The sequence below is a fragment of the Netta rufina genome (assembly GCF_964035555.1).
Source record: "Netta rufina genome assembly, chromosome: 3".
In the NCBI taxonomy this organism is placed as follows: Eukaryota; Metazoa; Chordata; class Aves; order Anseriformes; family Anatidae; genus Netta; species Netta rufina.
This window is the reverse complement of record NC_140125.1, coordinates 47135588-47163299: the sequence shown is the minus strand read 5'-3', so window position 1 is coordinate 47163299 and position 27712 is coordinate 47135588. Positions and strand designations below refer to the sequence as shown.

General features: G+C 37.4%; 1 protein-coding gene across 2 annotated transcripts; it reads right to left on the bottom strand.

The window, feature by feature from the left end:
* Positions 1-3105: 3105 nt before the first annotated feature.
* Positions 3106-27712, bottom strand: RNASET2 (ribonuclease T2). Of its 2 annotated transcripts, none has more exons than XM_084283471.1 (11): positions 27699-27712; positions 27373-27593; positions 23586-23690; positions 21195-21261; positions 16492-16550; positions 15518-15575; positions 14517-14587; positions 10219-10332; positions 8039-8084; positions 7742-7816; positions 3106-5826 (listed from the first exon to the last, which is right to left on the bottom strand). In XM_084283471.1, the coding sequence occupies exons 3-11, from the start codon at positions 23672-23674 to the stop codon at positions 5635-5637; spliced, it is 771 nt and encodes a 256-aa protein (XP_084139597.1). In that variant the 5' UTR covers positions 23675-23690; positions 27373-27593; positions 27699-27712; the 3' UTR covers positions 3106-5634. The 2 variants fall into 2 exon arrangements, with proteins under 2 accessions (XP_084139597.1, XP_084139598.1); XM_084283472.1 differs by having other exon boundaries at positions 16492-16547.

The window sequence follows — 27712 nt, the reverse complement described above, 5'->3', positions numbered from 1 at the left end:
TTAATTTATTTAATGATGCAGAAAAAAAATAAAACTCTCATCTTCCCCAGGCAGTGTTGGTTCTTCAAGGCTGGTAGATTTTATTTTGCTTAAGGAAGTGAGTGACACTTTTCAGAACTGAAGTGATTTTTAAGGCTTCCAATATACTTTTGTTTACCTCTTGTATTTAAATTGTGTTAATCAAACTCTTAAAATTATATACATTCTAATGAAAAGCAATTGCCAAGGTTGGTATCCGGCTGTGGGCCATTGCTAGAGATAGCACAAAGGCTGGACATGATCTTTGATCTGAACTGGTGCTACCATTCATTCATCTGCTCTTTTGGTTGTCCACATCCAGACACAGCCCTTAAAGCATCTCTTGTATACATCACTAATGTTTTATAATGTCTTGCACTTCTCTGCATAAAAATCAGTCAGTTGTTTTTAAAAAGCTTTCATAAAAAGCTTTTAAGAAGCTTCCTAGAAGCTACGCAGGTGGGATTGTCAAACAACAAACAAGGGCAGTTGTGTGTAGCGCTGCAAATATATTAATCACAGCAAATTGAAATACTAAATGTGTAATAATAGCATTGCCAAAATAAAAGGAATTTGAGTGTTTGGTTTTTTTCTTCAGGCAAATACAATACCTCAGATTTGTCCCTTAAACAGTACTTGAGCGTACTTAGTATGGAGCCAGGCTATTTCCAGTGGTGCCCAGTGCCACGACAAGAGGCAGTGGGTGCAAACTAGAACACAGGAGGTTCTGGCTAACCATCAGGAAGCTGTTGGCACAGGTTGCCCAGAAAGTTGTGGAGTCTCCTCCTTGGAGAACTTCACAACCCACCTGGACATGGCCCTGGGCAGCCTGCTCTGGGTGACCCTGCTGGAGCAGGGTTTGGACCAGGGGACCTCCAGAGCTTCCTGCCAACCTCAACCATTTGAATCTGTCTATAAGGTGACTTTTAGCCCACCTTGAATTAGCCTTCATCAATCAATCATTTTTTTTATTCAGTAGCAGGATGTTGCTTAGCATGCTGCTGACTTTGCAGTCTCCCTCTCCCTCTCCTGTTTCAGATAATACAATTTCTCCTCAACGTTTTAAAACCTGGTAACTCCCTTACATTTCTTGCATTTGAAAATGAGGCTGAAAAGTGCATGGAAGCTACACTGTCTACTCTGCTGCAGAGGCTGGTATTTTCTGACTCTTGTTTGTATCTGCTGACTCTATTTGATAAGATTAAGCTTTACCCTTGAGCATTACACCATGAAGGCTGTTAGTGTCCATGTTAGTTCCTTCTGAAGCAGGTATTTGCAGCTGTTGACTTTGCTTAAACTAACGCATTATGATTGAACTGCAGAGAACTCTTATACTGTAAATTTTGTCTCCCTAAGCATTATTTGGCAATATAAAAGAAAATATAATTTATACTGCAATTAAAAAGAAAAAAAAAAAATCAGGCTTATCGATTCAAGCTTCCATTAAGCAAATGCCTGTACAGGAACCAATAATGCTACCGTTGCTTCTAAGTTCGGGCTTTCCTTGCAACTGTGGAGAGGAAGAAGGAATTGAAACAAGTGGCAAACTTTTTCATGCCACACCTGCTCCCAGGATGACAATATTTCTAGTAAGATTTTGAGAAGTCTATTGTTCTAATTAAGAATTGTGTTCACAACCTAACTAGTGACTGAAAACTGTTGAACAAGATGTTCTTGCAATGGTCTGATGGTTTCTGCTTCCCTTATAGATCAGATTAAATAACCAAGGACGTGGCACTGTACTCTGTGAACTTGGAATGGAGAAAGAGAGCACAGGACTTCACCAAAGGAAATAAATAAATAAATAAATAAATAAAGACCATTAACAAAAACAAACAAGCAAACAAAAACCTTGTTTCTTTTAAAAGCTTATGATGGTAATTATAACTTATCATTCATTCTAACTGTTTTTCATGCTATAGTCCACCCAAAACCTATGTACCATTTAAGTACTATTTAAAAGAATTCAAGATTTTGGAAGTGTACAAGCCTTGGGCTGGTCCTTTTCAGAGGAATGCATTTTCACAAGCCTCTGCTTTCTTTAGGCAAAGATAATTTTTGTAAGTGAAAGGAAATAATGTTAGTCATCTTAAAAAGATTCCATAGAAACCAAGTACACTCTTGTCTTTCCAAGCACTTTGTTTCCTTGCCTTTTCTCATACAGAAGATGGCAGAAATGCAGGAATGAAGAATGGTGATTCTTCTGTTCACGCCTCTGTTCACATTCACATGGCTAGCATAAAACCACTACATCCCATTAACATTGCTTGATTTTGACAGCTTCCACCTGCCTAACTTCTGGGAAGATACAAAAGCTTTTTAAAAACAACTGACTTTTACGCAAAGAAGTGCCAAGCATCTAAATAATCTAAAATGTACATACGTGAGCATTCTGCACACAGCTTCTGCTGTGAAAAGGAGTAGAAGATGGCGTCCTGAAGTGCCCCCCAGCCATTGCACTAGATACGATCCTGGGCAAAACTGCTTCAGGTATTCCCACTTAAGGGGCAGAACAGCATGGCTTGCCTCCCATTTCCCCTTTCCTACTGCTGTGTGGAGAGGTTTTGCAAGGATACCACTGCTCCTTGGAGGAGACTGGCATAAGGGAACAACACAATGGAGCTGGATTGCACAGGTAGGGGAACAAGGCTGCCATCACAAGAGTCACTACAGTACTCACATTCAGCAATCCTAGTACCATTTGTTACTGTGGGTATTTAAAATTGTAGCATCAATACCACCCATACTCATGTTATTCAGTACTGACTGCAATCAGTAGTACACACAGACAGCTGACTACCAGTTTCAGAGACAGGAACTAAGCAGAGCAATCCCAGCCTTCGAGGGCTAACACCCTATGTAGTGCCCTAATACTGTCCTGGGCCTCAGTGTGTTACGTTAGATCAGTACCATAACACATGGCAGTATCAATAACATAAAAGTAAAGTCCTGCATAGAATCACAAATGCAGCAATGGGAAACTTGGTAATGCTGAAACAGAAATGGAAGAATTTAATTTAACCGAACTCTTTGTGATTTTGTATTCATCTTTTATTAGCTTTTGAACATTAACAATTTCTTAAACACAACTCATGAATAAAGCAACCCTCTAGCAATGTCCTTAGTTGTTGTACTGGGTCTGTACTGCTATAAAAAGCAATAAAAGGTGGAAAAAGGGAAGGCGCATGACAAAAAAATGCTGAGTGTGACACCATATGGTATGGAATATGCCTTTGGTTTGTTTAGGTCAGCTGCCGTGGTGATGTTCCTTCCTCACCTAATGCTCACCCCCAGCCTGCTGCCTCCTGGGGGATTACACAAAGTCCTGATGCGGTGCCAATATTGCTCAGCAGCAGACACAGCACCGGTGTGATACCACTGCTGTTCTAGCTGCAAGTGCAGAGCACAGCACTGTATGGGCTGCCACAGGGAAAGTTAACATCCCAGCCAGAGCCAGTACAGTTACAAACATGTTACCATACACAATACACACAAAAATATACATACATATGGGAATTTTAGAAAGTGCTGTCTGCTGTTCCTAGTATCAGAATATTACACATAATTATTAAAGTCAATCCCTGAGAAACTACTGAATCAGCATAGTATTTCCAGACAATAACATACCTTTTCTGACTGTTTCAGGGAATGTCAGTGAAATGTCCAAAAATTACTGATAAGCAGTAGATTATTTCTGGTCTTTGAGTAACCTTTTGCACTCTGAATGCATGCAAAGTTCTCACTGAATTCAGTATGAACTGTGCAGACACAGTCAACAGCAAGATTCATCCTGTTATACACTGCTGAAAAATGATGTCTGAAAAAGGATGTAAATATCAATCTTAGCCTTACCATCCAAAAATCACTGGAAAAAACACTTCTATCTCAGATTTAATACAATCAAACAGCATTTGAAACCAGTTCACCCAAGAATACTAACATATTTAAAACAGCAGTAAATTTATTGCTTTATATAGCAAATACCATGTTGCATCCTTAGTCTTTTCCCTTCAGAATTCCACAGTTTTGATGACAAAGGTCTATTTCTAGTAGTTCCAGTAAAACCCTAGGGGTGGAAGGGGAAAGAGTAACTTTAAAGGCTGTATAGCATGCTTCATATAGGTTACAGTAGTTATGCTCCTGCTCTCAGGAAGGAAGACATTCTGAAAGAGACACCCTCACTTTACTGAAATGTAGACATAAAAGAGTGCAAATCATACTTATTACTTGGGTATTAAAAATAATTTAAAAAAAAAATCCAAGTTTCTAAAGTGAGAATTTGAAAAAAAAATGACAGCATTCTGGAAGGGCAAATTGAGCCTTAAATGAAAGGGACAGGGGCAGTCAAAATGGGAGTAAATGTAAATGGTTTCTAAACCCAAAATACATGATAAATATGTTCTTAACACTGCATTTGATGTTTTTACAGTTCTATTTTTTCTAACAGGTGTTTCTTTGAGCCACAATTGTCTTTTGAAAGACAACTTGAGACACTTGCATCAACACAGCACTGTGTAGAGGATATTAGCCAAATTTGGTTTTATTTGGAAACATCCAACTTTGTGGATTGTTATCAACTGTTAATCGACAGAAAAACACTACTGCTAACATTTGTACTTTTCACTGAAATTCCTGCAGTGTTTACTGCTTACCTATAAAAAGCGGTTTCTTGGAGCCAAGTGATTTTGCAACAATCTCATTTTTAAATAAAGTTTGGGCCCACACTTCTGTGGAAACGTTAAATATTCAAATACTATGAAATATTAAGAATAATGTGTTTCTAAGGTCTAACACTATTTTACTATGCCAGCAGGTAACTTAAGATCTGTCATTCTTCATGATTGTATGAAGTCACTGTAACAAAGTCAATCTAAGAATAGGCAAGGCTGCAACTACAGGTTTCTGGGGGTCCTTTTGGCAGAGAAGCCAAGACCCAGTGCATGCTATTTCATTCACTAAGGAGTTATGTAAAGGTTGTCATCTTTGGTTCTTTCTGATCTCTGGGTGAGGAAAGGTTTAATGCTTCAAAGGACGTGGTCTTTGCTCAGAACTTCTGGAAAGCAAATTTACACAAGGCAGCGGGTATTATCTGGGAAAGGATCTCCAGATAGGTCTCAAGTTATTCTGATTTACAATATTTTCTTCTCAAGAAATTGTCATCTCATCTCAAGCTGATAAACATCCTTTCAAAACAAAGAATGACTTAATTTCTCTGAATCACTGGCACAAAACAGAAGTGGCTAAAGTGGCAGACTGAACTGCATAGGAAACTAAGAAGTCACATCTCTAGTTATTCATGTGAACACTTATTCATGAACACTTATTCAAATTAAAAATGAGCCAAGAAGTCCAGGCAGAGCTATAAATCAGATAAAGATCCAGCAATATCAGAGCAACAATTCAAGACTTCAGCCTAAGTAACCAATTCTAGAATACGGACCTTCCTTCTTTAATGGCAAAAGACTTTTTTTTTTCACCAGCAAAAATCCACACAGCATCCTGAAATAGACAGGGTTTTGTAATATTGTTGAGTCAAGACTGTTTTCCAAGGTATACTGTTTAAGGGATTTGTTGTTGATTTGTTTTGTTTAAACAGTTTTTCAAATTCTTGTGGCTTCATTTGCGATGTTGGACCTGTGAAGGATAATAGACTGGAAGAGTGTCATTGCAGACAGACAGCTCCCGAGTTCCAAGCTGCAAGTCAGTCTGCAATCTGCTGGATTCACCCTTCGGCTCTGTGCAGTTTCTCAGCTGCAATTCCTTGGTGAAGCAGAATTCAATCTGACCAATTGTTTGTGCTTTTTCACCCTAGAAACATGAGGAATGAGCTCAGTTTATCGTGGAGAAGATAATAAACCAATTCTTCAGATATACTACCTGTCTATTGAATACAGTAGTGCTTGTCTGTACAGTTGCCTCATGAAAAATATGAAGGGGGCAGATATTAGAGGTATACACTTCAAACAGTTCATAGCACACACTTGCCTTTAAGGAGCAAGCAGACAAGAAAACATATTCCATCGCCATAATTCAGTAACAGTTTGGGGAATCTGTTTAACTAGTAAGCCTCATTATGAAATGCTGTGACAGATTATCATAGAATGGCTCAGGTTGGAAGGGACGTTAAATATCATCTAGTTCCAATACCCTTGCCATGGGCCCACTAGATCAGGTTGCCCAGGACTTCATCCAACCCAGCCTTGAACACCTCCAGGGATAGGGCATTATTTTAGCATTTGCCAAAGTTGTCCAGTACACAGAAGCTGTTCATCTTAGAGAGGAGCTCTGTTTGAACTCTGTGAATATTAAAGGATATGTTTGACCCAAAACATCTTTCATCAATTTTTTCAAAAGAATGGGAATTGAAGCAAAGAAAGTTCACCAAAAAAAAATTGTTTTTGTAATAGTTTTTTTACTGAATAGAACACAGAAGTAGGCTGCCAAAATTAGCAGAAATGTAGTTTCTGGATTTCAGAACAGACTGGTGAAAAAATATTGACTGGGAAGAAGGAAGGAAGGCATGAAAATCTTTCATATAGGAAAGGAGATTACAGGAAAAATCCCGGAGAATGCACACACATAATAAAATGCATATGGAAAAAAATAACTCATTTTGAATCCACTAAGAATATAAGAAATAATAAAAAATTTACTCTCTTAAAAATTATTTTAGTTTTGGCTTTTTGTTTTAAGAAGCCTCAGAACACTGCAATGGAGGGGGTAACATGTTTTAAGCATCAGTCTCCAAATATGGCCCTTCAGGCATTCATAATATTAGGTCCCTGAAAGGGGCTACCTTTAAATACCTGGGGTGTCCTCTGTCTTTTCTACTACCCATTAGCTTTAGCTGTTAACCACAGGAGATTCAAGCTGTAAATTACTGTCACATAACATGAGCAGTATCCCTATTGTACTAAAAACAATGGCAGAACTACAGTGAACAGAGATAGAAACTGGGGGTTGTGTTAGCTCTGTATTTCAACATCACGATGTGGGTGAGAGTTCAAACCACATTCAACTCATTATTTTTGCTGCTTAGAGCAACTTAAAAATACATTTAAAAATAATTTTATCCTTGAATTCTTTTTCATGTGAAGTGACATCTGAGTACAAAAACCTCAGAGCACTACTAAAGCAAATGAGCTGACAACACAAGAGCTATTAAACTCCAACAGCAACTGTATCTTGGCAAGTTTTTGTAAAATTGCCGTCTGTGTATGGGCTCCTTTCAGCTCATTCTTGTTGGTTCTAGCAATTTGCTATATGGCAATTAAGCTTTAGCAGGAGCAGAAAGTACTCAACTACAGTTCACTTCTAGCATGATGGCTACAGCATTCATGCAAGAGATGAGGGTTCAAATCTTTTAAGGCAAATAGGTCTCTAAAACCCAAAGCTCCTACTTTATAGGTACCTAACAGCAAAGCTGCTACATACAGAACGGATAGTTAACGTTACCAATAACGGATAGTTAACATTAACAATATTTCTATGTTAAGAAACGGCTACAGATTAACATAAGCTTAAATTTGTGGTGCCACCATGTAGGCAATGCTTTTGTGAACTCATTTCTTAGAATTGAGTAATATCTGATCTCTAAGGAGCTGCACCCAAAAGGAACACCCAGACCATGCTGCAGATTTTTTTTTTTTTTTTTTTTTTTTGACAGAAAGTGTTTATTTGTTTGAAAGTGGCAAAGTGGTTGTGTGTGTGTGTTTGTTTTTACCTCTTCTGGAGGAAGACATTGGATCTTTGGTGTTACACCATAAAATTTTGTAAGACCTTCTTTTATGGCAGTCATCTGAAAAATTAAAAAGCTTGTATAATTTATTAAGTCACTAGCACATCTTCCAACAGGTCTCACATTTCTAATTTTGCAAAAAGTTTTAGAAAAGCACTACTTTAAAAAAAAAAAAAAAAAAAAACAATTAAAAAAATAAGATCATTTACTCTCTAGAAATTAATTAACTTATGCTGAAAGAAGTACACATGATTTTGTTTCATATAAAAGATTGCTTCTTACCTGGTAATATGTACTGCTTGGCTTTATCCCAGCCTTCTGGAGATAACTGAAACAAAGATAGAACACATTTTCATGGTTCCTGTATGCAAATATAACTTCATAACCATAAGGTAAATGAATAATCTTAATGAGAACCTGGCAAGCATTACAATGAGAGGGAGCAAAAGAAAATTGTCCTCCATACTCTGCCAGGCCAAGGGAAGGTTTCCTTTTCTGAAAGGCCACTGCCCACCCAGCTTAGCAGGGTCAGCACAAACCCTCTCCCCTAGCTTAGTTGGAGGAGCTGGGAGAGTTGAGTCTTCAGAGGCAGCTAGAGGAAAGAACTATGCTACTGTCATTTGCTGGATCTCCATACGCTCTGTTGAGTGCCAGGCAGGGCATATAGTTTAACTGTCTCCTTTCCCCTGCCCCAAGCCATACCCCTGTACTCTGACCCCTGTGAAGGAACTGAGGCAGATTTGTGAGGCCTCTTGACACACCCTCGTGTTCTAATGCAGGGAGGGCTTGGCTGGGACAACCAGTGCACAGCACACACAGAGAGGGATGAGGCACGAGGATCAACATCAAGGTCAGAGCAGAAACATTTCCAAAATCACTTTGTAAGGATGTTTTTTTAATACAACAGTTGTTCACATAATAGAAACAAGGCAACTCTCAATATGCTGTAGCTTATATACACCCCTTCCTTTAGATTCAGTCCTGAGAACAACTTAAAGTGTGTATTTCTAACAAAACTCAGGACCCAACAGGTTCTGAGTATTCAAGTCCTGGCTTCTTCAGTAATAACTGGGAATGTTCAGCATATCTCATGATTTAAACCGTAAGTGCTAATAATGCTCAGCCCTTCCAAGATCAAGTTCTGCACTGAGGAAATTTAACCCAATTGTCTAAAGGTCTCCCTGTTTATGAAAGTCATTTGACACTGCATATGAGCAGACCAATAAAAGAGGTGATGTTCTGTCATTCTTACAGGAGCCTGTATGACATCCTCTTTTTAATAACTTCTCATTTGGAAAGTTTTAATCACTCTAACACTACTTTTTCTCATAAAAGTATAAATGAAGCACAATGAGAACATTAGCAGTCTTTACTCTTTTCAGTGAAGATTAAATTAATTATGTTCATTTTTACAATGCAGAATATGCTATGAGCAATTAGCTTCAAGATGTTTCAGTCTCTACTATTTTTCATTACACATGCTGATACAGAGTCACATAATTGGTCACTGTGCCATCTGTAAAATGTTTTAATCACACCATCACCACTACTTAGGCAACTGACTTATCAGACATTATTAATTTTAACACTACATATGACATGCTCTTAAGCACTGTGTCTAGAAAAATATGATTAAGTTTTACAAGACACCTGCAAAAACAGGAGGGGGATGGAATAAAGACATTTTCTTTGTGCATACGAATGAGACACTGTTAAAGAGACTGTCTGGACAAGACACTGACAGAACATGAACTGTTTTTTTTAATTTTATTTTTTTTAAATATACATTTCTAGATACAAAAGGACAACTTTTCTCCTCTCTCAGATACTGTCTTTTTACACACACGCACAAAAAAAAAATAAAAAAAATTCCTGGTCAACAAATCTGAGTCAAACCCTTTACCACTCACACCAAGCATTTCTCAGGAAAGGACTCTGCACGTTTGACATTCATTGGCACCCATGTTGTGCATATAGAGTGCTTAGACACACTGCTCTTTGGGACACCCTCTCTTGCTGCTAGCTCTCAACCCCTTCCCAAGATGTTCTGCACAATTTTGCCTGCAGCTTGTCCTTCCCTTTGAGCAGAACGTTGTTTTTCTAAACACGGTTGAGTGTTTAGGCATGACTCAGAGGTCTGAAAGGTTCAATGCATGGTTTATAAGTCTACAGGTACCATACCTTTTGGTAGTGAGATATAGCTGATACAGCTGCTCAAAATGTTCTGGCTTACATTGTCTAAAAGGTTTCTGTGAAGCATGCACCTGCCTTAACAGACTCTGAAGTGACCAGAGACATTCTTCAAAGTAGACAACTCCTCTGAATTCCAGTACCAGAAATAATTTACACTAATACTGATTTTCCCTCTGCCATGAGATGTTTATACTAATTTCTTAAAGTTATATTTTAAACGTTTAGAAACTATTTGAAATGAGAGCAGAACATAGAGTTCACTAACATACCCATTAAGATTAACATGCTGGTAGAGCTCCAGGGTTTTACCAAAGTATTTCTTCTGAGAATTGAGGACCTCAAGTGTGGCTGCACAAGTCCCATGTTTCTCCCATTCATGTTTCCTACAGGAGGTAAGCAAAATTCAAGTTTCAGAAAACATTATTTGCAAATATCAAGAACCTTGATAAATCTTAAATCTTAAAGTCAAGAATCTTAAAGGGTCTAAGTAAGAAGCGTGATATTGCACACAAAAAATACTGCTCATACAAAAAAAAAAAAAAAAAAAATCACTCCTACCACTTGAATTACAGCATGGAATAGAATACAAAAGAAAACAATTCCTGTAATTTGAAGGAAGACAAACTCAAACAGGACAAAAAATGTTAAATTCAAAATACATTTGTATCAAGTCTTAAGTTTATTGAACCAGTATATTTTTTAGTAAGACCACCACAGTTTTTATTTTGTTTTTCAAGTTTTCATAAGCCACTTGTATTAAATAAATATGCGCAAATAATTACCATCTAATCACAAATCCCTATCACTACCAGAGCATTCCCTGACTTTATGATGTCTTAGTACCTCATGGAATGGCAGAGAAGCACAAGGACAATTTTGTTTTCACATGAAAATCTGCCTTTGAATTGTCCATTTATAATAATTAGATTTTTTTTAAGGAATGAAAACACTTTGACTAAATTACGCTTGGATCTAGAGAAATTTGTATGCTACTTCTAAACAGAGAATGAATAAATAAATTTGTAGTGTCAAGAGGTTTGAGGAAGGAGAGAAGATTTTAACTCTAAGTTCCCAAATTCAGCCTAGTTAAGTGTTCTCATCGTGGTTGTAACACTTGACTGCACATTAAGCAAATTTCTTACCACCTGCAGAAGTCCACTTCACATGGGTCAAAGAGCAGGTTTCCCAACAAGGGACTTGAAATTACTGATGACAGAAGAGACTATATTTTTAAAGGAAATTGAAACTATTTCAGGTAAATTTGGCAAGAGATACACACTGAGCAATTGGTTTGGACCAGAGGCAGACAACAATCAAATGCAAATAGCTACTGGAGCAGCAATAAGCTGGAGGCAAGGATTTGCATGTAGGATGCCTATTTTTCTTCAGAAAAATGTGTATTTATGCATGTGTGAAAACCTTATGGTAAAGTGTTGTGACTGTCTTTTACAGTCTGTCAGTGGTATGTGAATTTAAACATCCTGCTGTTTCCAGAAAGAAGGCAGAAATAGAGGGCCAAAGATCTGATGGTGCTCAAGAAGCATATTGCTGCTAACATGAAGCTGCTGTTGGAATGGTTTGGGCCAGTTTGCACTGGTCACAGTGGTCAGGCCACAGGGCTGTGGGGATGCTGAATGGAAAGGCACAGAGCTACCCGCAGACAGTGCCCATGCTTCATCAGCTGCAGCAAGCCAAGGACATGCTGGGTCCAAGTTTTTGAATCTGTCTTGTGAGCGCTCCAGACTGGAAAGACAGTTTAGAGTCACTATAAAACAATTACAGCAACTTTAAGATAACATTGTTACTTGATTTTTTGCAGTACAACAATGTGGAAAAACAAAGTGACGCAAATATAGCTAATTCTGACCGCTCGAGCACAGGCATACGAAATTTCACCTTCACCTCTTCCACTTAAATACAAACTGAAGCAGGTAGGAAATGAAGGAATTGTGGGTAAAAGGGAATAATAAACAGTTTGTTTAGAAATTGAAAGAATTAACATCTCAGTGCTATTTACTGAGACATTATCCTTCACGTAGGCTGCAACTGACAAGGTCATTTTACTTGAGCCTTAACTCATATGCAGAACATAGCCTCTTGTATTCACGAAGACCAGCCTCCCTTCTGTAACTCTTCATTGTTATAAGCTAGGCAGTAACACAGAGTGTATGTTACAAGAACTTCGTGACATTTTTTCCTCCTCATAGGACACAAGTACTTTGGCAAGCACACAGGAGTGAAGGTTGCAGCGTTAAATTGGGTGCCACTATATAATTTGTCCTTCTCCATAATTTTCTTGATAATGCTCTTAAGAATCAATGCTACACTTGCATATCTGGAAGCTAAATCCTACAAATGACATCTTAAGGGGCTGCAGAAGTACAAAGGAATCAAATAGTAGAACTCATTTGTATGGAAAAAATGTTGAACATCAGAAGAGATTTTGCTTCTTCTTATGTACAAGGACAGAGTTCCCCCAAGCTCAAAGTCACGGAGATATTGCAGACAAAGTTGGAAGCACATCAGATGGATCCAAGGACTGTAGAAACAACCCAGCCTGAAAATTGGTTCCTTGGGATAGGAACTAAGGTCTGCAAGTGCTGCCCACAAGATATTTAAGATGAATGTATAACAGTTTACAACCAATTTCCGTTAGTAAATTTTGAGATCCAAAGCACCCATACCCCTCTATCCTGTTATAAGCAATTCAACCCTGTCCAGTTCAAATTCTTTAAGCCAGAACTACAGTTAGAGATAGACACATGAAGAAACATACTATGAAATTACAGCAGTCATGGAAAAATCCTGATGTGATACACTGAGATATCCAACAACCATTTTGCTTGTCACTGTTTATGTTGTTTACTTAACTGAGGTGCCTTCAGTGTACAACAATGAAAATCAGATTTACTTTCAGATTCTCTTTTCTGCCATATTGGTCCTTTTTTTTTTTTTTTTTTTTTTGGAGGGGGGGTTGTTTAACACTAGAGATAAACATGTTTTTAAAAAAAATCGAAGTAAATATTTTAACTGAATTAAGATGTACAACAGGATTTTATTGGCTTTCAATTAGCTTAAAAACTTAAAAACTTGCATTTACAAAATCTGCAATTAGAACCGCCAGTTATAGTGCACTTGTCACCATACTGAAAAGGAGTGAATTACTCTGTCAATCAAAATATTGGTTATGGTGTTCTAATCTAACTTTTCTATCACTTGTATACTAGTGACATTTCCAGGTATTAAAATAAGTTCTGTTTGCTAGCCTTGAACTGAAACTAAAAAGACTTTGTATCTGTTTATATCTACTGTCTACCAAAGTATCTCTGTTAGTAAAACAAGGACTGGTATGCACTTGTTTTCATGAACAGGTAGGTGTTCGGGGCATGGGAGGTGCTAGATTTAGGACACGTTTTCTTGTTCTTATTCCAGGAATGGTTTAAGTTGGTATAAACCTGTGATACCACTGAAAGAGGCAGTCATGCTCTCCTTGGAATAGTGCAAGGAGAAAGAGAGATTACCACTTCTGACATTTACAAGTTCAGACTACCATGAGACACTTGTAAGACCAGTGTAGGACTTGGAGGACACAGATCTTCTGTAGAACAAGGACAAGACTAAAATTAACACCCACTCCCTTCAAGGTTCTCCCCTAGTGACACAGGGAGGAAATAGTCCTCCAATCCAAAGGAAAGCCCCAAAGGCACTTAGAGCTGAGACAGCTAGAGGCAGCAGCATTTAAAGCTACACACTCTACATCTTATCTGATGTTACTGCTTTCACAGTAGATCTGGAAGAACAGATTACATTGACTGCATTATTTTAAACTGAAGTCACGGGCAACTCAAACTGAAGCCCCTGCAAACTCAGATAATACTCATACTGCTCTTCAGTCCAAGTGTCTGATGATTTAGAAGTAAAAAGAAACATAGAAAAGAAGGAAAACTGTTGTCAGGAGAGGTCTAAGTCTTTTCCTTTCCTATAAACCAAGCAGGTTGATCACTAAACAAATTCCCGTTTGGTCTGATTTAGGCTGCTAAGAAAGTAAATAGGAAAGTCTGTAGGGAAATGGCTAGGACCATACAAGGAATCCTATTTGTCCATTCCCTCCACTGTGTGAAAGTCCGAAAGGAAAGGTGTCTCAAAGCCAGCAACACAGTGAAGCCAGCTTGGAAGAGGCCTGAGAGCTGTTCTTGCAGCAGGTTTTCACATCCCTAGAGCACAACTGCTATTTAGATTTAAATGTGTCAGCAGCAGCTGCTTCTCCTCCCTGGGGACAAAGAAAACAAACGCATTCTCTCTCTCTCTTTCACTGAGTTCCACTTCTCCAAAATTGCTGCCATAGTCCCTTCTTCAACAGTATGCATTTTGCAGGTGCTCTAGCAAGAAAACTTTAAGAGAGAAAAAAAAACAAACAAACAAAAAAACAGGTGAAGATGTTATCACTTTCAGTGGATTCTTGGATGCTGCTTCTCATGCGTAACATCTTACCTGAAGAGTTACTAATTCAGATTGACTTTTTTGTAAAATAATATCCAAAATACTTTTTAATTTTGTTCATACTCACCAGAAATGGGTGCGATTCAAAGATGAATGAATTACATCTGGCCAATAGCGTCTCATGTCTGGCATAAGATCCTAAAAACAACACAAGTAATTTATCAGTAAAAACTTACCTGCAGCTAAAAAAGTATTTCATACACAATTTATATATATTGATAAATTTTCTAAAACTGAAGCCTTTTCTTTCAATAGGCCCAAAATAAACATTTACTTGCAGAAAAATAAGAGAAGTCCTTTTCCCCATTATTTTGAAAATGCTGTTGGTGGTAGTGACAGGTAGATGTGGCTATCTGAGTATATTAACACTGACACACTGCCTTGAAGTTAGATTTTCCTTCTATAGTCCCTGCAGAAATTGTTCAATCATGGAGCTTTTCACAGATGTAGACTCTAGTCTCCCATCCCCACTTATGTGAGGGGGTTGGACCTCACGGCCTCCAGAGTCCCCCTCCAGCCTCAACCGTTCTGTGCAATTCTGCAAATTAAACATGGGTATTTTTAATAAATATATAAATAAACTTTTTTTCTTTTTTTCTTTTCTTTTTTTTTTCTTTGTGAGAGGACTATTCCCACTGGAGAAGACACAAAGAAACTCTGTCTTATTTTCTGTGTTCTGGCTTTTCAGTGGAAAGTGGAACAGGGAACAGGGAACACAAAATGGCTCTGCATTTTTTCACAGGTACTTATTACCAGTGGAGATCTGTGCCTATGTTCTCTAGATTTTTTTGGTAAGGAAGAAGTACCTGAAAAAGACAAATCACATGCCTGCAAAGCTGAGTTTGAATAGATGAATAGCCACTAATGAACACAAGCACTGCAATTTCAATTCATACCAGAAGCACCTAATGAATTTTTTGACTCCTTAAAAGAACATACCTCTCAGCAAACTACACTAACAGTGATATACTATGAGCTACAGATTTTGCACATAGGAAGTGCAAAAGTAATGGCACTCAGCTCTGCTTGGTATGACTTTTTTTTAATTTCATGTTTTAAAATAAATACCTTAATCTCTGTGACATTGAAATGCCATGTCCTATTACATTCTTCACTTTTGTCAGGCCTAGAAAAGCAAAACAGAAGTCAGAAAAGATAGTCGTCCAAGTCACTTCCAAGTAAGAGCAACCTATTACTAGCCTGAATCTTAAATATGCAAGATTATAGCTATAAATTTGATTTAAATATGCAAGTAATCCATCAGCATCTACAGTGTTTTATAAGTAAAAAATTATTAATCATTATATAAGTTATGGCTAAAACTTTTCCCATGTAGAGGCTCTGAGGCCTTTCAATGGGTCACCCTCTGTAAATAGTGCATAGGGTGAATAATGATATGGAGGAGTCTTGCACATCATGTCACTGATGACACTGACCTTCCCAACCATTGCACCAAGTGACAATTTTGCAAGTACCACTAGAAAGTCACTGGAAATCTATACATAATGCTGTTCACCTTTCCAGGACATATAGCTTACCAACCTCCTGTCCTGAATTCTTCCCTATGTTTGTCATGAAAACCTTCAAATTGCTGCCATGGACAATGATTACAGGTAGTTGATTCCTTTGAAACAAACTAGTTTTTCATGTACTTTTACAATATTTGTGCTGAGTTAAGGTACTTAAAGGCACAGGCAGTCATGAGACATTAACAAATCCTGTGTACTCAGGAAGAAAAAGAAAGAGAGGAAACCATACTTCCCTTTCTGTTTGAGAACATCAGTGATGCTGTAAAGAGTTGTATAAACAAAATGCTCATGTGACAAGAAGATTTTAGTAGCTCAGAGAATCATGGGATATACAAGAGTGCATAGTAGTTTTATATCAAAACATAGATTTCCAACAAAACAAAGGCTTTTGTTTGAAGCAATTATAAGATTAAACAGATAGATCGAGCACTTCAAAAACATCACTAAACATCCTAATATGAAACTTAAATTTCATCCTTTCCAGGTTGAAATAAAAACAATCTACAGTCATACCACAGTCCATGAATTGTCCAGTACTCCGGAGGGTCTTGACAATCATTAGCAGCAGTCTGCTGTGGGGAAAAAAAAAAAAAAAAAGTAGAATATTTGTTATGTGTACCCAGGAATAATGGTTTAGAGGGAAAATTAAAGCTCATTCACTGGTTGCCCAAAGCACTATTAAGACATGATAGTTTTTGCTTGCCCAGACCAGTTCAAGTGACCTCCAGTTACTTGAACCTGTTATGAATTGTGAGCTTAGCTGACAACAGGAGGCATTAAAGTTTTGAAGCAGATTAAGTGAACATCGGGGGAATCCTGAATGGGCAGTATGAAAAGAAGACACAGGTCATGAATAGAGCTAATTCTACATTTATCTTATATTCTAGGTGGCAAGTATTTTTCTCATGATTGGATCTTTTGAAGGAGTGCAGAACCATTAAAATAAAATTTTAAAAAATATATCAAAATAAGCTATAATATTGGACAAGCACACTTTAAGTGTCCAAGAGTACTTTTGGTCTTATATTAAAAATAGGGAAAAAAAAAAAAAAAAAGAGTAGATTATATAAAAAAAAAAAAGCACTTATTCCAAGTAAAATTATTAGAATGTGTTTCCAAGTGTTTTGGCTTGAGGGACAAGGAAAGGGATAAAGAGGAGGAAAGAGCATATATATTCCTACCAACAACACCCCCAGCCAAAACTTCTGATAATACAGGAGAAATATCCTAAATGCTAACTCTTGTTTAGAGCAGAATATATATTCCTCAACAGACAAAAATTTCTACACTCAAACATCACAGAATAACATTACTGCGTTTTCCTTGATTACCCCACTTAATAATTAGAGATCTTTTGAGTAAACACTTTTCTCCATTAAATAACAGCCTCTTGAGACTTTCCTTCCCCAAAATAATTGCTTTCCTTTTTAGCTTGCAACCCATACCCTGCCTTAATTATGCTACAATGCCTTTTATGCGATGCTGGAACAAGAACAGTGTAGACAAGTGCAGGGAGACCTGTAATCTCACTAATTGCCTTTTGCATGCCACAAACCAGTGGCTGCAAAACTGCAGGATCTGCAAGACTTTCTTGTTATGTGCCAATTTCCTTCCTCTTCTCTCCTGCCACCAACAAACAGAAGCAATTAAACCCAGCAACGGCGTTTATTCCTGACAGGTTTTCAGCAAACACATTTTGAAAGCATCTAAATGACACTGCTTTTGTAATGACACAAGCTTTGTGGAGCTGAAAGACTGCAGCTATCCAGCCCAAAATACAGTAAATCAATAGCCAGTGGGTAATCACCCCCTGAAAAACAGCCTGCCAGATAATCAGCTTGTGCAACCAGGGTGGGAACAAGAACTGTGCAGTTGTGCTTCTTACCCAATCTTTTACCACAGTTCCCATTCAAGCTAAAGGAAACCCCACAGCATTTAAAATTCACGGCAGCTTACTCAATCAGGGTTTAGACTGAGACCCAGGATCCATTTTGTTTCCAATCTGAAACAATATATTCTGTAGCCAGATGGAAAGCTAAATGGTCAAAATGTGATTAGAGTGCCAACATCTTGAAGTCTCCCTAAAGACCAGATAGGACCCCACATTGACTCTGAAAAGCTCAATGGCATGGCACTAAAAGTCACCAGCTTGTTTTCTGTGGATAAAAGCCCCCTCAAGCCAGTTAGCACCTAAACACTTTGGATAGAAGTGAATGAAAATCTAGTCTCTTTTTAGCTTTAGGTTTGTGGGACGCCAGGAATCAGCTCTACCCTATTGCAGCACTAACCCGGTTAGCTATTTTTTTCTACACATTTCATGATGTTGTTGGTGTTATGCTGCAGGCTGGCAGCACCATACAGTCAGTGCCACCTGTGACACAGAAGGTCATATGGCATTTTGGCCAGCTTCATTCACCTTTCCTTTCTACTAGCCACGGTATTTTTCCAACGTTTCCCTTAAACCAATATTGTAAAATACGTAAGCATGAGAAGCTGGGTAACCCTGCTACTTCTGCAAAACACTTTGTGTTAGCCTTCCTGTTTACCCTATACTGACTGCTGAGGGATTGATTCAAACACAGGCAGCTGCCAACTTGAAATGGAGTTACAAACGTGTATTTACAAGTAGGCACTGGACCTCAGAAACTCTTCTAGATCAGGTTAATTGGAAAAAGGAACATTGTCTTCTCCTGTTTTAAAATAATCTGACAACCAGACCCACCCAAGATAACTATGTGGCCGGTAACACCAAGAAAAGCAGCAGTGGGCTTCTGTGGCACCTATACATAGTAAATCAGCACATATACGTAGTAAAAAGATCACAACAGGGTTTAGTACCCATTTCTTCATAATCCTTCCCATTCTTACCACAGCAGAAACTGAATAGCATACACACTTGCATCAGATTTGCCCCATTTCACAAGGGAACACCCAGAAAAGATCTTCCGTTTTTACAATCTCCAAGAAACAAAAGCTGTAATCATAACATTTCTCTAACTTCAAGAATTAAAGATCTTCATAACCCCATAACAGGGGAGGAAAAAGTCCCTCTGGCTGCCCTTGAGTTTCTCCTACTTCCACCTAACAGGATTCACACTCATTTGAGACTGAAAAGCACAAGTTTGAACTTACCACATTTTTTTTTCTAAAACATGTACTTTCCAGTTTAATTGTACAGATCATACTCAGTATTAAAAAAAAAAACACCAGTCGAACACAATTGCATACAGCTTAAAGCACAGGAAGAGACGAAAGATGTACAGTCTCAAATTTCTAGAATGATGAAATGTGTCTACTACATTTTAAGAAAAGGCCTTTCAGGACTCTGAAAACCTTAAAACTTTTTGTAAACAGAAGTGATATAATGCATTATGCAGTTTCCTTCACCCAGATACTGTTTTTCCTTTTGATATCATGTCAACAGTTTAAAACTGAAGAATGATTTAAAAATATGTCCTCACTGAAATAAAATAGCAATCATACATAAATACACTGCAGATGCTGAATAAACTATATACTTTTCTTAAAAGAAAAAAAAAAAAAAGAAAGAAACATCAGGATTTGGGAACGCCTCTAAGTTAATACATAGCTTAACAAAAAGAAAGCTGTTAGAAGAGTGGAATTGGAACTCCATTTCTTCATATGACTCAGGGAAGTGAAACTGGGCAAAAAGTCATTTCACACGATTTTAATTTCATTTTTTCTTCCCTCCTTTGGGATGTTTCTGTCAGAAAATCATAAGGAATTAACATAATGTGTAAGAAAGCCTACATTTTCTGAAGCTTCGTATCCTCAATTATTCACTGCAATTTCACTGTAAGTACATATAGGTTATTTGCCAATTTACCAACAACAGTATCCTAGAATTAAGAGTAGCAGCCAACACATAGTGCCCAAAGTGATTGTTTTTCTCACTCTTCATGACTCTGCATCTCATTCACTTATGCACAGGCTTTGAACTTCTACTGAGTCTGAATGCCCACTCAAGCCAGGTGCTACGTATTCCAATAGACCAACACCTCTGCCTGAAGTTAGTTACAGTGGTGTTTATTAAGCAAAAGAAAAAAAAATCAGAAAAAAAAAAAATCAGAAAAAAAAAGAAAAAAAATCAGACACAAAGTGCATCAGGTCTCCCCCTGACCCACCTCAAAAAAAAAGAGCAAACAAACATAAACCAGAACAATGGCTACTCCTTGGTCTCAGTTAAATACAGAGCTTTCATATTGGTATCTTCCTTATACATTTAACTAATGTAAAGCGCATCGTTTTCTCCACAGAAGTTTCTGTCATTATATGAGTTTTGCTGCTACTGTTTTTATATGTAGTTCAAAAAACAGGAATGAGAAATTAAAAAGTACCTAGAGCATTAAAAAAAAAAAAAAGAAAAAGACTATACTATTGTAATAAATAAACCTAAATGTCCCCGAAGTGGGACCTTTTTAGCTCCAAAACCATTTGACTGAGACTAAACCTTTTGTATTACCCTCTGAGTACTTAATCCTTGTGTCAGTAAATCTGATCACATCTTCCACTTTGAAGTACAGCATATTTTAATTCAACTATATAAGAAGAGGCCTTCAAAGATTTCCCGCATTAAAAAAAAGTTCTACTTACCAGATAGTAATAGGTATTTAATAGCAAAAGGTGCATAAAATTACAATTCTTATTTATGTTCTTGAAAGACATATATTGGGAGGTTAGGTTCATTTTTCATTCCTACCCCCAAACACAGAAATGCTCCAAGACACCCACAGCTTTGCAGCACTGTCTTTTTCCAGACCAAATGCATATTTGATCCGTTATCATTAAAACTTTGAAGCCAACATTATAAAACTAAACCTTGTTGTGCAGCAAACAGTTTAATACTAATCTGCTGTCTTCAGTCAAACGAGGCATGCAAGTCTGCTTACAGAGTCTGGTAAAAGTCTAGGACTAATGAGAGATGAAAAAACATGTAACAATTAAGACAGAGTATAGTATGTCCCACATTGACTATTATAGTTGTAGCATGCCATGGTTCTCTCGTTTACAGCTACACTAGAGAAAAACTCAAGAAGTTACAAAAGCTGCACCAAGATCAGTCAAACCTTTTATAAAGATATAGGTGTATAAACAAGATTAAATGCTTAAGGGGCTTTATTTACTCTCTTTTCAAACATTTATTGTCCAAGGCTCCCTTTGACAGAATAAAGGAGAACGAAACACAAAAATCTCACCTTACATACAGTCACGGGCCAATGATGAGCAAGATAAAGCTTCTTCCAGGTATGAGGGTGGCTGTCACTGGAGAAAGAAAATATATTTTTTTTTCTCAAGTATTTTAAAAAGAACAACACCTCCAGTTAGCAGCACAATGTCTACTATATATATATAAGACAACATATTGCCTTTATAGCTGGCTGGTTCTGTTTACAGCTTCTATTGCAATAGAACTCCAAACACTGCAGGACCAAACTATAACAGATCACTTAGAAACAGCATATTTAGAAACCTGCTAATACCCCCTCATTGTTAAACAAATTCCATGTCTGGCTCCATATGCTTCCTATTTCTTAAGATATGGAAAAAATGTGGTATTCTGTTTTATATTTAGGAAGGTGCCTACTGGCAAGCTTTAACAACAACAACAACAGATACTTGCTTAGGATATTAAGAATCTTCTAATTCTGCTTGATGGGTGCATTAGCTAAAAAGAAAGTATACAGCATTCTTGGAACTGTAAGTACTCTTCTGAAATAAAAGACTACAGACAACCACAAACAACGCAGTTGACACTACAGGAGATGTAATTTGATCTGGCAAGTGTCACCAACCTTTCAGACAAAAAAAAAAAAATTTGAATAAAAAATCAGAATAAAAAAGGAACAACCATAAACCTCAGAAATGCTTAATTCATCATTTTCTAGACAAACATTGCATTTTTAAATGCTTTACATAAATTAACTAATTTTTGAGTATCAAACTTGAAAAAAGTTATCAAAAAATTATCAAACTGTGACACAGCCTGTAAGACCGTACCTAAGAACTAAAGAAGGAATATCCCATATTTTACCAAAGCACTTGTGCTTCAAAGCCTTTTAGGACAAAGACATCTATAATTCACAGAGTCAAAAGTACTATCTTATTCCTACTCAAGAAAAAATAATAAAAAGTTTACAAATTGTTTAAAAATGATGCATGATTTGTTTAAAATGACACTTTAAAAAGTATCTTCAGCACTTCTACAGAAGCATCTTCATTTTCCAACAATTCCAAGAAGCCATTCTGGATAAACTGGATGTGGATAAAAACCGGTTGCTTCAGACACTGCAACAGACGCATTAAGCTATAAAGCAACCATATTAAGTAACTATATTAAACAACAGGTGAAAAAAAAAAAAAAAAAAAAAGAACAGCAAAACTTTGACTTGTTCAAACTGACAGCACTATGTGCAGAAGTGTTAAAATAATTATTTTCTGGAAGCCAGTAGCCATGTCTCCATATTTTTGCCTGCTGGAGTTTGTATTTATAAAAAAAAAAAAAAAAAAAAAAAAAAAAAAAGTTATGTGAGAAAGCTATTTCTCAACTTGAAGGAGTAGGGATATTCTCATGTTACATCAGTTCCCTTTTTTTTCCCTTCTGGTTTTGCTAGTCTGTAATGGTCATATTTATTCTTAAGTATTCACATGCATATGTGTTTTCTAAATAATTTAATCAAATAGGTCTAGAACAAATCAGGCATAGTCACAATGAAAGCTATTAATGCTTCTAACTATTTTTTACTGTGGAAACCTGAATACAAGAGTTCCCTAATATTATAGAGCACTTAATTTCCTTGCTTAGAAAAATATAATCTTTCACCTGTATTTGAAATAGTAGGTGAATTTCCACAATGACAACCAATAAGTTCTCCTAAAATACAGATTTTGGCTAATGACAGGTCAGAAAGTTAATCTAGGTTATTCAAAAATGTAAGTTTTAGAAACTTAAACTCAGTACTAGAATCCAAGGAAAGACATTTTCAATACATCAGGAATGTCTCCCTTTGTTTTCAACAGAAGTTACCCTGCTCCATGCAGTTCAGCACTGTGCCTCTATTCAGAGGTGCTATTACTGTTGCCACCATGGCCAAGCTATAGCTCAAGTCCCATGAATTTGAGAAACCTCAGGACAGTGTCTAAGTCACCAACAAGTCGACATCTGAGCCCAGATTTTGCCAAGTGCAGCAACAACCAAAAGGCTGAACACCTAGCCCCAGATGGGATGCTGTATGAAAAAGAATTTAAAATTAATGGAACTGAGAAAATAGCATGCAAAAAGAAAAAAAGAAAAAAAAAGAAAAAAAAAAGCCAAACAAACAAGCAGAAGTATACAGTTGGTGCAATTCATCCCATAGGAGTAATTGCAGTTTTTATTGGTTTTTATTTTTAATAAAGCTCTCCTTCTAGGCATGCACTCCACTCCCCCAGCTAACGTATGTGAATCACTTCACCAATCTACGAAAAGCATAACACATCAAAAATAGCACATAGTAAAGCAAGAAAATTTACACTCATTAGAAGTTAAACTATAATGTTCTGCCTTTAAGAAGTAACTATTAGGAGTTTCATTTTTAATCATATCTTACCTCTGATGGAATTTATCTGAAGTACACCAACAACATAACGCCATAGAAAAACAACCCAAAATCCAATAGTGCAACTTAGCAGGCTTCATTTTGTTAATCAGATAGCTGTAAAAAATAAATAAATAAATAAATAAATAAATAAAAAGTTGTTAAAGGAAATCTTTTACTTATCCAATTACAAGTGTAGAAACACAGAAAAACAGAAGTACTTCAGAAAAAGCAGGCAATATCAACTCTACATTTACAATGACTAAAATGAGGATCTCTTTCAAGGCTATGCCTGATTTTCCAGTTTTTATATTCTAACTTTCATAAACTAATGGGTGATATCAGCTTTGAGGGTTTTTCTTTGGTTGGTTTGTTTTTTGGACTCAAAAGAACCCCTCTCCAATAAACAAAGATGCATACACTTCCCATGCAACTATACTTTAGGAAATGTAAGACTATACTTGTGGTCAGCTCATGTGCTAGGAGTGACTCATTAAAGAAACTTTGAAGTTAACATTGGACATTCATGTTGGATTGACCAAGGCTGATATTAGAAACCCACTCCAAGTAAAGTATGATGTCTAAGGATGAAATTCCATCCTAATGCAAGTCTGCTACTAAAAGGATGTTTAAAAAAAATGCTGCTAAAAACGAATTGGTGCCAGTTCTTGTTATAAACCTGTAAGAGCCTCTACAAAAACAGGCATTTGACTGGTCTACCTATCACCTTGTGAACCCTGGAAATCAGGGAAAAAAGACAAACAAACAGAAAACCACCTTAACTTTCACCAACAGGCAACTTTCACTCAGCACAAGCCTAAAAACCACAAATGCTTACTGTACAAATACAGCACAGCATTTCAAATGCTGCCTCTTAGATGCCAGAAATAGGAGCACAAGTACATATTTACATGCAATTTTTAACGCCTTACCAAACCTACTTTCCAACTTCCTCATTTTGACAGCCCCACAGACTGCAGCACATGCAGATACCCTGTGTATAGTCTATGTCCCCCTTCCAAGAACACTCACTACGCAACTGATATTCCTTTTTTTTCATGAAGGCTTTAAAATTAATCCTCTCTTATAATGGCCAAAAAAGCGCCCATTTTGACGGCTGTAAAGACTGCTGATTCAGCCATAACAGCTAACTTTAGGAAATTCATTGCAATTCTAATCCACAGCTGTTTATATGCAAGAGTCCATTTCTCCACTGTTATCATGCGACTGGACCAAGTTACAAGCCTGACACCTGCAATTCTGCAAAACATCTGTGGCAGAGCTCATCTACACAGGAGATGGACTCCCAGCTTGCAAAATGTGTCAAAACTTCAGTACAGGTGTGGGGTTGGGGCAGTAACTGTTAACTGGGGCAGTTAACCAGACAGATTTATTACAAGTTTTTGCCAAATTGTAAAGGAATTGCAGCCATTAAGCTATTTATTTATTTCAAATGTTAATGCTTCTATAATGTGTGATGGATATATATATATTATCAAGGTAAACAGCGTGGCCTACTTTAAGATACAATGTCACTAAACAAACCTTACCTGGCAACTTTTTCTGATCTAGTTTCAGAAAGAGACAGAGAGAGAGATGCAGGATTTTCACTAACGAGGTGAAAATGAGCACACAAAAAAAAATCATGAAACTTACTGTGTGCTATGTCATATACAAAAGTGACTAATAATGTAGAACTAAACTTTTGATAAAGATAGCCAAAACAAAACAATTTCTGTCATATAAGATGTGTTATATTCATGTACTGTACACACACACACACAAAAAAAAAAAAAAAAAAAAGTAAACAATTAACTGCAGGGTATTCAATTTCCTTAGGAGTTCTGCATTTAAAGTGAATTTGAGTCTTTTCACTTGAACAGCAGGAATTAATAAAGTGATACTGAGCTTTATAGACCTATTTATGATTTTACCTACTGCTATTTTCATTCGACAACCAAGCAAGCAAGACTTAGCTTTCTGCATGATAAACCACCTAGCCAAGTTAAAATACTGAGAGACATAAGGAGCCTTCACGTAAGATTCTGCCCTGCCTCCAAAATCATATTTCTTCAGACAGATGAAAGTACCAAGTAAAGACAATAATGTTACACAGAATAATCAGAAAGGCTACACTGTAGAAGAGTCTGGGAGAAAAAACAAACATCTTCAGGAAGTAGACTGTGAAAGAAAGATAAACTAGCAAACATTATGACACTTCTTTTGCAAACTGGTATGACTGACTTAACAGGACAAGCAGGCACAAAGAAATGGCTTTTTCCAGAGACAAAGTTGCAAAAAAGCATAAAGACAATAATCTCCTTTTTCATTTGAGCCCTACATTTGGTCAAATAACAGCTTGATTGGGGGCTTCAGAAAATGCTGTTATCTGATCAATGGAATAATATTTATTCTGCATATTTCTTTGCCCCCTGAAACTGGAGCATAAGGACAACAGGGACAGCAAATAGCTCTAATAGCCCCTAAAATTTATATAAGAAGGACACTTTCCACTGATAAGCAATACATGCTGAGGTTTTAGTTCAGAAGACCCTAGCAGAAACCAGCAAGAAAACAGTGCAGCTATGATGACATCATCATGACTGACTGATTACTAGAGTTTGTCTTTTATCAGTCTGTGACATTGATGTTGGGAGAGGAAAATTGTCAGTCTCACCTGAAAAGCACCCAAAGGTCTGAGGAAATACATATCCAAATTAAAACTGTATTAACAACTAAGATGTACGAAGCATGTTCATGTTTTAATGGAAATTTGCTTTGTTTAGTAAATTACACTGGATTTCTAATTCCACACATACAAGGAAAAAAAAAAAAGACGTGTGTAATTAGCATATAATATGTTAATAAGAGGAAACAAATTTTGTATTATGAAAGTTAGTTATAAAAAGTCATAATATTCCTAAAGATTGTAATTAAGAAAACCTACAACTTAAAAATGAAACATGCACAGAAGCACAAAGTCACTGCTTGAAACTTTAGTCTATTGACTCATTTTCCCTATAGATAAAAGCCCAAGTCATAAGAACAGCTTCAGGATGATTCTTGGTTTACTGTGTCTGGATGCTAATGCAGAGCACTATCACGTGTGTCTGTAACTGTATCAGGACAAGCCCACTTTCAGCTATACAAACACTGCTCTGTGCTGTCAAAATTACCTGCCCAGACTTAACAAGGACTGGACAGAACTTGCTCTTGTAATAAATAGTGACAGGATCTTTAACATGTTTACTGCTGTTTGAATTCTGACACAGCATATTGAAGAGACTGTTGACATAGCACACGCTTGCTTCTTTTGGACGTCAGCAATTAACTTTATTCTACTCCCTTAGTTTCGTTTTGGCTTTTAACAACTAGCTTGACCAATAAAGGTCACGTAAAGTTTCCTGGTTTACACTTAGTTCAGGCGTATAGACGGAGAGAATAGAGAAGAGGCTGCAGAGGAGCACTTAACACATCTGTGAGAGGACTTGCATCGCTAACAGCATAGCTCACAGCCTGCTTGATGCCGGCAGCAGTGGCTAGAGAGCACAGGGCACCTCAGCTACCCGGCAGCTAGCAGTGCGAAAAGGTGCACCCAGGTTTGGTGCCATCTCAAGCAGGGGAACACACACTACCTCTGCCACAACAAGGCAGACAGCCGTGTTATTTCTTTCCAGCAATGTTCTCAGCTCTAGCAGTTTTCACCTCCATAGCGCTCTCCCTGCTACCCACTCTTTCCCAGCCTGACTGCTGAGTAACTAGAGAAAGCACTTTAAAGATTTCCACACGCAGTACTCACGTCCACCGCCACTGCAGCCCTTTAGCAGGAGTTTCTCAGGCAGCACAGCTGGGGCAGGAGGGCTGGAAGGAGCCTGGGACCGCCCGGTGCTGCGCTCAGCAGCCGCGCTGACTTCCTGGGGAAGTCCCGAGCAAGGCTGCACGCGTGCCCTCCTCGCACGTTAACCCGCACACCGCTCCGCTCTGGGCGCGGCGTTAGAGATTTTTTTTTTTATTATTTTTCTGAGGGGAAAAAATAAAAATCACATTTTAATACAGAGACATTTCTGTACAGAGCGCAGCACGGCCAAGACCTCAGAGAGATGACTGCAAGTGACAAGAGGATACCAAAATTGTCCGTG

Bases quoted from the DNA above. Each gene is read 5' to 3' on its own strand.
- RNASET2 (XM_084283471.1), bottom strand. From the start codon at position 23,674: ATGAAGCCTGCTAAGTTGCACTATTGGATTTTGGGTTGTTTTTCTATG. The intron at 14,588-15,517 runs GTATTTATTTTA...TGTTGTTTTTAG, and splicing joins TCAATGTCACAGAGATTAAG to GATCTTATGCCAGACATGAG. The intron at 10,333-14,516 runs GTGAGTATGAAC...TACCTCCTGTAG, and splicing joins TTGAATCGCACCCATTTCTG to GAAACATGAATGGGAGAAAC.